Source organism: Diadema antillarum, unplaced genomic scaffold (genome assembly GCF_040938485.1).
Source record: "Diadema antillarum isolate AM-2024a unplaced genomic scaffold, OU_Dant_1.0 seq00000169_RagTag, whole genome shotgun sequence".
Classification (NCBI taxonomy): Eukaryota; Metazoa; Echinodermata; class Echinoidea; order Diadematoida; family Diadematidae; genus Diadema; species Diadema antillarum.
Window position 1 is genome coordinate 1289683 of NW_027271238.1, and position 13664 is coordinate 1303346.

Genomic DNA, 13664 nt, shown 5'->3' on the forward strand with positions numbered 1-13664 from the left:
TCAATTCCTTGTGTATACATTCTTTTGATTGCGACACATGAACACGTATTGGATACTATGTATGTATATATATATATATATATATATATATACTGATGAAGAGTGTGACCTTGCCTTTCAGTATTTGAGAGCTATGCTCCGTAAGATCTTCAAGATCTAGGATTTATTATTTTTTACGGCGTTCTTCTTCTACTGATTCGTTAACTTATATATATATATATAATGCTCTTTTGACCATATTGCAAGAGGTGAAACCGACTGATTTGCGTTTTAGCATTTCAGGTATTCCTTGCTCAGTCTAAAAATAAAAAACAAACAAACAAATAAACAAATAAACAAACAAACAAAAACGGCAGTATTGAGTGCACTGTTTCATGAAGGTTGTAAGTCTCTGACACATTACCATAGTAACAGTCAGTGACGAGAGCTTCTCATCCAATCAAAACCAAGGATTTTACTATATAAAAAATTGTCAGGCTGACAACTTTCATGAAACGTTCTTCTCCGTGGTGCTGTCGCTACTACAAATTCCTCATCAAATTTACAAATTGATTGGTAATTTTCGCTGTACCAATTGAATTGACTTCCCGGAATATCCAGTGAACAGTAGTCGAACATATTACTCATGCAAATTGTGAGATGTTCCTACTGTCGGTGATTGTGGTGGGCATTACGTTTTGTTTGTTTTTTCTCTCTTCCTTCCTTCATTTGCACAAAAAATTGTACAAATGACACTGCGATGTTCGATTGAGAATGATGAATTATATCTTTTACAGCACTCACGGTTGATCACATTAAAATGTTATTATCACCTTTTGTCAACCCTTGTCAAAGTTACCTGGAATTCAATAGATATTATATCATTTATAATTTCTTGCAATCAACAAGTATATATACCTACATATTAATGAAATATACCATGCACTAACTAGTACCAGTTGAAATTATGGATTCTGAGGTGACTAGCTGGCACTATTTTCTGAGGGGTGCAGCCGCGAAGAAAATAGTGCAATGACAGTCATTGGTATATGTACCTCGAAAACAGTGCAAAGCATACTTATTTGATCTATAGCAGGGACATTATTGATTGAGTTTTGATATGACTGCAGGTTGATAAGGTTGAATAGTAAAAGAATCTTATTTGATCATCATTTTGCATAATATGCAGTATTGTGATGTAATTTCAATATACCACAATCTGAAGAATGATATATATATATATATATATATATATATATACATGTATATATATATATATATATTTATTGTTACATGTGCACATATACATAAAACATGTACACACACATGCATAGGCCTACATATCAATGAAATATACCATGCACTGACTGGTTCCAGTTGAAATTATGGATTCTGAGGTGACTGGCCGGCACTTTTTTTTTGTTTTTGAAGGGTGCAGCCGCGAAGAAAATAGTGCAATAACAATCATTGACAGTCATTGGTATACCTCGAAAACAGTACAAAGCATATTTGACTTAAATCAGAGGCATTTTTTTGAGTTTTAATATGATTGCAGATTGATAAGTTTGAATAGTACAAGCATTTTATTTGATCATTATTGTGCATACAGTAATATGTATTTTCAATACAACACAATCTGAAAAATGAATATACATAATCCTTCAGTAAAAAAAAAAAAAGACAGTCAGTCTAAATATCACCGATAGGTATAACGATAGGTATAATCCCTGTATTTTAAACCGAAGCTTGTTTAAGTTTAAAATATGCTGTCGAATATCCGGATTAAACAATTTTTTTAATTTCTCAAACCCATCTCTCTCATTCTCTTTCAGCAATGCAACCATTTAATGTCTTCAAATGTATCATGTTTTAGTCAAAGTATGTGTCGTTGCTAGGGCGGCAGCACATATCTACAATATGCCTATTGTTCGGAGGACACGGCAGCCAGGACACTCATATCCATTGGGATAGCCCTTCCTTTGGCATGCCGTGGTGGCCTTCAATTATTTTTTGGTGGGGCGGCTGGGACTTGGGCGGGACGTCCCCTGATTGTCTGACCAGTAATCTAAACAAGGCAAGTGCCAAATTGTGTCTCGCCCATTCGTGTACAAGAAATCAATATTTTTCTAACTCCCAAAGTGCATTGACCCACCTATGAACTTTGACCTTGCGGTGACCTTCAACTATCCAAGGGACATTTACCATCCAAGTTTGGTCACAAACGGACAAAGGGATCAAAAGTTATGGGCCATAATCGAAACACGCCATGAAAACTTAACAATGGGCCCTAAGAATTTGTTGACCCCTTTCTGTGACCTTTGACCTTGTCATGACCTTTAATTCCCCAAGGGACAAATACCCTCCAAGTTTGGTGACAAACGGACATAGGGATAAAAAAATATGAGCCACAATCGAAACACACCCTAAAAACACGCCCTAAAAGTTTGTTGACCCCTGTCTGTGATCTTTGACCTTGTGATGACCTTCACCTCCCCAAGAGACATCTACCATCCGAGTTTGGTCACAAACGGACAAAGGGATCAAGTTATGAGCCATAGTCAAAACGCGTCATAAACACTTAACATTGGGCCCTAAAAGTTCGTTGACCCCTGACTGTGACCTTTGACATTGTGATGACCTTTAATTCCCCAAGGGACATCTACCGTCCAAGTTTTGTGACAAACGGACATAGGGATCAAAAGTTATGAGCCATAGTTGAAATGCGCCCTACAAACTTAACATTGGGCCCTAAAAGTTTGTTGACCCCTGTATGTGACCTTTGACCTTGTGATGACCTTCACCTCCCCAAGGGACATCTACCTTCCAAGTTTGGTCACAAACGGACAAAGGGATCAAAAGTTATGAGCCATAATCAAAACGCGCCCTTAAAACTTAAATTGGGCCCTAAAAATTCGTTGACCCCTGTCTTTGACCTTTGACCTTGTGGTAACCTTCAACTTCCCAAGGGACATTTACCATCTAAGTTTGGTCACAAACAGACAGATACATCAAAAGTTACGAGCCATAAACGAAACGCGCCCTAAAAACTTAACATTGGGCCCTAAAGTTCATTGACCTCTGCCTGTGACCTTTGACCTTGAGGTGCCCTTCATGTTTGGTAAAATGTGTAACTTTGTATAACCACTCTTCCCTCCAAGTTTGATTGAAATTGAAATCCTCGGTAAAGAGTTATTCAAGTTTTTGTTGCGTTACGGACAGACGACGGACGGACGAACGACGGACGGACGACGGACGGACAGACGCCGCAGGCGATCCCTATAGTCTCCCCACACCTCCGGTGGGCTCGACAAAAAGTAATTACAGCATATCTACGGCACATCCACAGTATATGAACGGGACATGAAGCTGTGACATATACTGTATGTACCGGCCTTGCTACAACTTACTCCTGCAAGGACATATAAAAACTGACATTCTCCGACTTCTCTCCTCATTTTTGCTCAGGTTTGTATTCTCGTATCAACTTTATCATCTTGTATGTATTTCGTGTTACTTTGTGTGATCTGCAAAAATTGTATTCTGGTTTGTCACACTGTTATTTATATTCTTTGTTTGCACTCTCATTCCCCGAGACTGGGGGTCGAAAGAGTGAATAGATTCAAATTCCAAATTCTAATGCACATACTAATGCGAATGTATCCACATTTAATCGTAATATGTCCCGTTAAAGCATTTGAAATGGAAACATAATATGATTCTAGTGATATAAAGCATATAATAAACAGTAATTATCATTAAGTGCAAGAAAACATAAAACACAGAATAACGGAATAGCGTAATAATGTTACAGTACAGACATTGTTAGTTCTTAAGCCCTGTGTACCACAAAAATGTGACAAAACAACACAACGTGTCTTGCATACAGGTTCTGACGCAAAAAAAAAAAAAAATGCATGTATTAAGAAGAGTTGCACTATTGTAACAGGAATGGAAACAATGTGACAATACGGTAAAACCATGTAGGAACGATCCACGAGAAAAGAGGCGGAGGAGGTGGAGAGAGAGAGAGAGAGGGGGGGGGGGGGGGAGGGGGGCAGAGAAGGGAGGAACAGAGGTCTGTGAAGGGTCCACTCCATCGCCTGGACAGGTAAAAGTACAAACACAAGTGCAATTTCATTTTCTATCATGCAAAAAAAAAAAACACCATCAATTCATGACAAATAGGTAAAAAGCTTCGATTCTTGGGGTTCAGTTGTCAGTTTCTTCGCAGTCGGAAGTATTTACAGGTAGTCATTTACTCTATAATTCAAAACAGTCGCGAATAAGATAATTTTAATTTGTTGGGTTATCCCTTTAACTATTGCGTTTTCCATTACCACGAGCCCCTTTCACATCAGTCAAAAGCATCTTCCCCAGGTTGATGAATGGAAATTCTAGAAGTAGGAACATGACGAAAGCGCAAACGTAAGCCAGCGAGATGAATCCTGCACTCAGAATAGCCTGAAAAGACCACAAAAGTGAAAGATCAAACTTACATGAGTCTGTCACGTAATGCAATTCCGGGGCGTAGACATTTGGGGGGGGGGGGGGGATAACATGTATAATCACCCCCCCCCCCCCGTTTCAGAGAATTTTATTATTAGTGGCATTCTTTGTATCTAATATCATGACTATCACTATTATTGTTGTTATTATTATCGTCATGTTCGTCATTGTCGCCTCGTCTTTATTTCGGAATCTATAATATTTCTAATCCCTAAAACCAATTTTCTTCTGCCTCTAATGTGATTAATGTTTATCAAGAGATGTATACGACGGGGATGGGTAAATACATAAATCTCACTGTTATTGTTATCAGTACTGTCTGTATTATTACTTTTCTTTCAATGGAAAATTTTCTCAAAATCCCACCTAAAGAAAGTGCACCAGATCGTTGACTTTTAATTCTAAAAAGTCAAAAACTCTCTCGTGAAGAGGGGATCTCCATCCCATACCCCCCCCCCCAGTTCCACCGCAATAAACTATTTGTAATTTAGAGTGAAGAGACAAACACCCAGAAATATGACGATCTGGAATTAATCTAGTCAACAATGTCTGGATTGTCGTAGATTGCACCTAACATGCCTATTACTGGCGTAGGTAATAACGGGTGTCAATATGTACCTCTTTCGCTATACTCACGTATTTGTAGATAGACCAGTGGATGGGCGTGGCTAAGCCGAATCCGTACACATCTTGCAAGACCTGATGCAGGAGGAATGCGCTATATGTAAGCCGGCTAAGGGGTGACCACAGTCGCCAGGACAGAAAGTCGTTGACCACTCCTGATGAAAAAGAAAATCAATTGTAAACAAAAAATAAACATAACTTCACACAAATAAAACCACAGATACACGCACGAGAAAGGTCTTTAAAGACAACACAAACAAAAAATAATACAGTTGTACTTTGCAAACTTTCCCATCAATTTTAAGTTTAGCTCTCAGATGTAATTGCCATTAACTTTTAACTTAATACAGAACGTGGGGGTAAGGAAGAAAGAAATGATAACATCCAAGACAAAGATATTTTGTTCTTTTTTTCAACAGGTTTAAAGGAAAATTTTCAGACATACCCTTATGGAACAAACAAAATAGGTCACACAGTGTGGTTTATGTGGTAATGTGCCAATTTCACTGAGTAACTATGTGAAATTGGCACATTACCACATAAACCACACTGTGTTACCATGTGTTTGTTCCATAAGGGTAATCGCAGTCATTGAATTCACTTTCGTATTAAAAAAAAAAAAAAAAATATATATATATATATATATATATAGATAAAAAAGGAATGCATTTTACAGATCGGGACCCTTTTCCAGTGGGTTTGCAAATTAATTTTCCCATAAATTCCGTTTATATCATGCCGAGCAAACCTCTCAACAGCTCACATCTCTGACCCACCCATCTGGTTGCACCTCTTTGCTCACTCATTGTGGCCTGAAATAACTGGCAACGCCAATACAAAAAAAAAAAAAAAAAGAACTGGCTTAGCTGTTAGCTTCGTCTATAATCATCTGCAGTATAACTATTACGACATATCATTTCTGCTCACCGCCGTATCCATAGTGACAGGAAAATATAACCCACGCAATGGCGACTGCCAAGGTGAATCTGGAGAAGGTATAGTACATGACACTTGCAGCTAAACTCGACGCACCGTTATGGACATTGGTGTAGATCACCACCATATACAGTATGACAGCAGTGGTCCATCCACCAGCTACAACAACCTGAAAATCAGTTCGATATACACTGATGTTTAAGACAAATCGTATCCAACATAAAACGCACGAATGCAGAAGTACAGTTTATATTGGACTGAAGATTGTCCGAATATTATGGTTACAGAAATAAAATGTGAGATATTACATTTATGTGTCCCCCACCCCAATCGAGATGGGTGGGAACATTACTCAGAAATTACATTTTAAAAGAATGGCACGGAATTATGGTTGACATTCCTGTGAAAACCAAAATCTGACCAATATTTAAAGATATCCGTTCGTCGGTTCTATCAGTCCAAGCAGCTTGAGGGCGGAACAATAATAGACTCATGAGCCCATAGTCCTACCAAGAGCTTAGTTTGTTCTTGGACAGCATTCTTTTACTCACGATGTCCCTGTCGACCTTGACCAAAAATTCGGTTTCTAGTAAAGGTGGGTGTTCATAATAATAATTGCAGGACACTCTTGGAGAAAAGACAAGTGGCAATACTGTGGTGACACTGAATAGGATACTACACGGTAAACAAAACCCATACATGTATTAAGACTTGATATGTTTAGATATAATGTAACTAACTTTGCACCTTTGAAGTGAAAGTTAGCACAGACTTTCCTGGCTTCTTAGCTAAAATACCTTGTTTGCTTGATGTGAGATTCACTTATTGACAGAGAAGATGCGGTCGAATGACCAATAAATAACCATGCACGTGGAAATTTTCAATTATGGCAAAATGTACATATTAAGCTGAATAAATACTACTATAACATACGCTTTATTGACTTTTTGCCTTCGGTGGTTGTTAGATTCCCTACTCAGTGACTTAAGCAAGAAAAAAATTCAATAAAGATTGACCAGAAACTCACGGAATTCAAAACAAGTTCCCTCCTCCCGATGCGTTGCATGAGGTATGCCAACATCATGCCTAACAAGTAAGGCGAGATGCGACAGTACGGTTTGTCGTACACCACGGAGTAGTAATCACCGTTATTACCAGGTGATGATGTATGGTTTCCGTTGGGAAAAACGTCATTTAATGATCTGCAAGAGACGTGCGCAAACAATGGTGAATTCCTGCGTCAGAGATTCTATTCCAAACAACTTCCCAAATTCAATCTAAAATCATTTTTCTTGTGATAATTGGCAGCATACATTCTGGGTGTCTACTCATGTCAAATATTAGATTGTTATGGCAGCATAGGCCTATTGTGCCGGACAGTGTGAACACGTTCCATAACTTTCAATAGACTCTGTGAAGTCCATGAGATCGTAGACATTCTGCCTTTACTTAAAACAGTACAGACAAGATTTAAAGAAACTTTGCAATACACACATAATGTTGACTTTCGTTGAGTCATGATACCCTAAACATCCATTTTGTGGCTAAATGCATATCTCAACATGCTCAATACGTACTGTGGGTCTTGTAATAATTTTTATACTATTCCTCTTCAGATTACCTGGATACGCCCCAAAAGGAAATATCCCAACCAAGATTCTGCCAGAGACATCATCTATCATCACTGCTAAAGTACTATTCTGATCAAAAAAATTAGACTTTGACATACACCTATCTCTGTAGACTGAGCTTAACATTATGTTCATGCTACTACAATGATTAACAAAAGATATTGCAGGGCAAACTCTCACGCACTATGTCGTTTAAAAAAATCGAGTGCAAAAGTGTCTATCCAAGGGAGAGAGAGAGAGAGAAAAATGTTCAAAATGTAAACTTGAGCTGATTACAAGCTGACTCATAAAGGAGTGCGTGCCTACTAGCCAACTGTCGATGCAAACATTAATTTATATGCCTGTGTATTTCGTCTTGCGAGGTAGTTGGCAGATAGCTCCGGATGCCGCGCAAATGTCCCACTAATCCCATCCTTCTCTCACGCTTTTTGTCAGACACTTTCGGTAATGTACCATTATACAAGTCATCATTTCTAGTTAATACGAGAATGTGTGTGCCTGTATGTGTATGTGTGCGCCCATGATTTTACTATCTGGTATCTACTTTACTCACTGCAGCTCTAGTCGAATGTTGTTCTTCCAGACGATAGCAGCAGTGGTGATAAAGCTTGCAATACCCGTGGCGGTAATGGCGCCCAGTCCAATCTTAGGAAACCTGCCGAGTTAAGCCAACAACACTGGTTTAAAGCACCCATCCTACACATTGCATTCTTTAAAATGGAGTGAACGATAGAAGTGTATCTGCATGCTAAACTAAACTTTGAACTAAAAGTTTATATTTTCACTCACCCACGGTTCGCTTTCGAAACTTTATTTTTCTAAGATGTTGGTTCCGCAAAGGAAGCCATCAAATAAAGAATACCATGAAGACTACGAATAAAAGAAGTAGAAGTGTCCCTAGATATAATGAGAACAATAGCTACAGTTCTCCGTTATTTTTTGGCGTCCGCTCAATTCACGATGCAGAGAGCTACTTGAAAAAAAAAAAACTTTTTATTGGCTGTAAACCAACAGGTAAACAAACATATTTACAACATTCACAAAAGGTACACAATGGTCATAATGTCAATACCAGTAAGATCAACATATCGCACGGTAAGTATACAAAATATTAATTATGCAGAAGTTTCAACTGTCAATATCTTGTAGGAATTGGGTGTTATTTATAAACTTATCAAATATTACAATATACCATCTCATGAATCGGGGATACAATTTAAGAGCTACATTATGGAGGGTTAGGTTGGATTGTCTACTTATTCAAATGGTTCGGTGATTTGTCTTTCTTTTCTGCAATTCTCTTTTCGATATTTTGTTTCTTTTTTGCAAAAACAAAAAATGCCTCAAAAGTTTTATGTTGAAAGTTGAAAAAGTTGAAATCTCTACACATATATGAATACTTCAAGCATAAAAACTGAAAATTGATATATGTTTTTATGTTTTGTTTCTTCATCAATACTGTAATGTATATTTAGGATATTTTGGGGATAACTTCCTGTTCATTAACAACTCAACTTAAATTCCCTTGTTTTTGTAAACTCACCTCAGAATATAACACCAAGATTATTTACTATTAATTTCCTGTCGTTAATTACCCTTGCTTGATGTTTACATCAAGGAGTCATTCAATCACCCTTGTAACAACCCTTCTTTGTCCCCGGTTTAATTACCCAAAGATTATATACACACACCTTGTGAACCACCAGACTCTTTGTCTGCCCCTTATCTTATAATACTTCCTCCTCCACAAAAGAATCCCCCTCTTTTGATTGGTCAAACATCACCCCTTAGGACAACCCCTTTGGTCACTCTTTTTAGTTATCCCTTTTTGATTGGTTGTCTTACCAAAATTCTCACCCATCACCCATTGAACATTTTCCAAGTTTGGTGTTCTTTCCAAGGCCCCAGAGGAGATGATGATTTCGACATCAGAGAGTCAACCTCTACTTGATATTGCTCTCTCTCCTGCATCTTGGTACTTCTATATTTTACTCTGATGTACGTACTCGTCATTTAACTTGTCATTGAACTTCATCATGATATTTCTGAACGATTGTGAATAAACACTTCGCATCGATGAAATGTACCAAAACTGTACCTGAGCTCCTTCATTTCTGCTTCATAATAATATTCCAAATGTAACACCACCCGTTACATTACAATACCAAACTTTAAATGAAATGATGAAAAATCCTAATTCATGTCGGTTTCTTTTGATATAAAAAAAAACAAATTGTGCAAGAGTGGTTTAACTTTATGGCAATTGACAAACAATGATCCAAGGTTTCAGGATGTTCTTTCCAAAGAGGGCAATTTGATGAATTTTTCTGTTTAATCTTAAAAAGGAAATTATTGATCCCGATTCCATTGTGAAACATTTTAAAGTAAAAATACTCGTAGGTGAGCCATTGTTCACCTGAAATTGTTTGTATGATAAATAGACCAATCTACCTCCTTTAAGTCCTCTCCTTCTTCTGGAAATACATCATTCCATTTATTTTCTGCCTTCCATGAATTCATAAAGCATCCCAATACACTATATGAACGACGTGCAACTTTTTAACCCTCATTATTGTGAGACAATATTGTATACACATTTCAAATGTCCTCATTCTGTTGTGGGAAGTCTAGCCACTGTAGAAAAATTCCATTCATGAGGGAGTCATATTTCCTTCGATCTCTGATTGGAATGTCATATTCGATTACTAATTGTTTGAAAAATTTGACCCTAGATCCAGTTCATAACTGAGAAAGTTCAACTAGTTCCTTTTCTAGCCAAATCGGAGAATAGAAATAAGCTTTATGTTTAAAGTTGATACCTTTGTTATGCCATAAAAACTCTTGTAAATGAAAATTCTGCCAATTTGTATCAAGAATACACTGATTTGTATACAAATACCAAACTTTTGTTTCTTGTAACTGACAATTATGTACTCTATCCAATACACTGTAAGGTTCATTAGTTTTCCATAATACTAATTGACTTGGTCATCTGTACCTCGTGCTCATTCCCTTGTTTTCGGGAAAAAAGAAGCATATTGGCTCAAATAGGGGGAATATTCCCCCCAAACCATTGAAATATATGGAATGTTTTAGTACTTTCCCCGAAATATTGTTATTAAGGGTACCTCTTTTCTGAACGATCCTCAAAAAGAATCGGGGATTGGTTCATGTTTGCTGCAAATAATGCCGAGCTGGGCTTTTTCTTTTCGCTGGACATTTTGGCGCATAAACTGCACGTTTGTCGTCATAGCGCATTATACGCATACGCTATCGAAGGCTATTCTCTCCCAAAAACCATTGATGTGGATGGTTTAGATAGCCTCTCTTCAACAACAACAAAAAAAAAAACAACAACAACAACAACAACAACAACACGTGATAGAGGGTCAAAATCCTAACTCATTTCAATCCCTAAAGTGATATACTTCGCAGAGCCAGGAACAAGCATAGTAATGTGTATGGTCGACCGCCTTTGGGGAAATATACTAGTATGCCCCCAGAGAAACTGCCGCGCCGTCGATTACCGGCGCTTTTTTTTTTCGCCGCGGTCATTCAACACTGTTTTTTTTTTCAAAGCCCTAAGAGAGGCACTTTCATACTTTGCCCGAAAACAGCTTGTTCGAGGACCGATTGATTATACGTGGTCTGACTATACTCCGTCTCCGAGGGTATTTTACCTGGCACAGCTGGCCAATATAGGATTAAAGGACAAGTCACATCTTCATACACAAGTGGATTGACTGAATGCAGCAATATCAGTAGAACACATCAGTGAAAGTTGGGGGGGGGGGGGGGGGGGAGTCGGACGATCCGCTCAAAAGTTATGGCTTTTTAAAGCATCAGCGCAGTCACTGCTGGATGAGGATTTTTTTTAAAGTGCAAGTCATGTGCTCTTTTACTATATATATGAGAAAAGTGAAAATATATTGAATTTTCTTTATGTTTTCTTTATATCAATTCAATTAAATTCAATTCAAAGTTTATTTCATTTTTCGACAAAACATATATGTTCAATTTCAATTTTAATTTCAATTTTATTTCCATTTCCATTGAATAAACAGGGAAAATTATATACAATACATTTACAGAATATATTTGCAACAATTTCAAAGAAAACGTACAAGTGGTCACGAGTAACAACAGAATTTCCTTTCTAAGGTATATACATATACATAATACAAAGATTGGAATGGAAGTGGAGGGTCCCACTAAAAAGCAAAGCTTGTAGGGTATGGGACCCTCGGAAAACACGTACACAAAATGAAAAAAAAACACCAATGTCAACTGACATGAAATTAACTTAGGAAGGAAAAAGAAAGAAAAAAAGGAAAAAGAAGAAAAAGGGGGAAATGTGACTATGGTACAACACACGCCATCGTGGACACAAGCATACTGTACTTCATGATGTAAATGCAATAATAAAACAATAAAACGCTCCCTGGTTTGATATTGCGATTGATTGGGTGCATATACCGGTATGAATGCATAGGAATGGATATAAAAAAAGAGAAAGAGAATAGACTCACTGTTGTCTGGTACAATAAAAGAAATATCTGAGGTAAACTTATGTTAGACAGATTATTTTCCTTAAAAGATGATTTCTGTGTGATATCTTAATACTTATTAAAAAAAAATGACTTGATTGAGACAATAAAACCGAACCTAATTTGGTTGTATATCATAAGATTTCAATAGAAAGAATTTTAATTTGTTCTTAAAAGAATTCAAAGTTTGTGCTGTTACTATGTCGTTGGGAAGTGAGTTCCAATACTTTGGCCCCTCGTAGTTGAAGGTTTGCTGAGCCAGCAAAGTCCTAAAAAATGGCAAATGAAATTCGTTGGATTACCTTGTAGGATAATTATGAACGGATTGATTTTTTGAAAACATTGATTCAAATATATATGGAAGATTATTTTTATCATGATTATACATAAATTGTCCTAAATTAAACAAATACAAATCTTTAATTTGAATATTTCATTTGCAAAAAATAACGGATCAGTATGAGACAAATATGCAGTGTGACATATAATACGCAGTGACTTCTTTTGTAGCAGAAGTAATTTATCCAAAAGAGTTTGATATGTATTTCCCCATATAAGAATACCGTAATTTAGATAAGGCAATATGAGGGATGAATATAATGTAAGCAGGGACGACAAAGGAAGACAAAATTTAATCTTGTTGATTATACCAATATTTCGTGAAATAATCTTACATATACTATCAATATGAAATTTCCATGAAAGCTTATTATCAACTGTTATTCCCAGAAATTTGATGTAAGAAACATTTTCCAGTGATGTGCCATCAAAGATAATATCAACAGGTAGTGCCTCAATGGAGATGCTGAAAAGCATATATATATATTTTTTTTTTGAAGATTAAGAGATAATTTATTAGCTTTTATCCATTGAGCAACTTTTTCTAATTCAAAATTTAATGTATTTACAAGGGTAACAGGATTATTATGCGAAAAAATAGATTTGAATCATCCGCAAAGAGAATGAAAGAAAGAATATCTGATGATCTACAGAAATCATTTATATAAATAAGAAACAGAAGCGGACCTAATAAACTTCCCTGTGGGACCCCACATTTAACATTTAACATTTGTGAATTACAACCATTTAAAGAGACATATTGCTTCCTGTTCAAGAGGTAGCTCCTGAACCACTCCAAGGCCTTCCCACGGATGCCGCAATGGTGTAATTTATTAAGTAAAATATCATGATTGATGGTGTCGAAGGCCTTGGAGAAGTCCAGGAACAAACCTATGAGATGTGAATATTTGTCGATAGCATGTGCTACTTTTTCTACAAAACTCAATAATGCATGTGAGGTGCTATGTTTTACCCTAAAACCAAACTGAGAAGTTGAGAGTATATTATTGAATTTCAAAAAAAATAGTAAACAATTTTTCAAGAATTTGGACAATGTACATAACAAAGAAATTGGTCTATAATCATTAACATCTAATTTGTC

General features: G+C 36.7%; 1 protein-coding gene across 1 annotated transcript; it reads right to left on the bottom strand.

The window, feature by feature from the left end:
* Window positions 1–4293: 4293 nt before the first annotated feature.
* LOC139728184 (nose resistant to fluoxetine protein 6-like) lies at window positions 4294–10896 on the bottom strand. Its single transcript, XM_071639147.1, has 6 exons — window positions 10805–10896; window positions 8230–8331; window positions 7073–7247; window positions 6037–6214; window positions 5122–5264; window positions 4294–4440 (listed from the first exon to the last, which is right to left on the bottom strand). Exons 1-6 carry the CDS (start codon window positions 10894–10896, stop codon window positions 4294–4296), a joined length of 837 nt encoding a protein of 278 aa, XP_071495248.1.
* Window positions 10897–13664: the final 2768 nt, after the last annotated feature.

What these genes read in the sequence shown, in the direction of transcription:
- LOC139728184 (XM_071639147.1), bottom strand. Translation starts at nt 10,896, where the DNA reads ATGTCCAGCGAAAAGAAAAAGCCCAGCTCGGCATTATTTGCAGCAAAC. An exon ending in GGGAACTTGTTTTGAATTCC is followed by an intron (nt 6,215 to 7,072) that starts GTGAGTTTCTGG and finishes ACTGATTTTCAG; the next exon opens with GTTGTTGTAGCTGGTGGATG. An exon ending in CTGTCACTATGGATACGGCG is followed by an intron (nt 5,265 to 6,036) that starts GTGAGCAGAAAT and finishes CTTTTTCATCAG; the next exon opens with GAGTGGTCAACGACTTTCTG.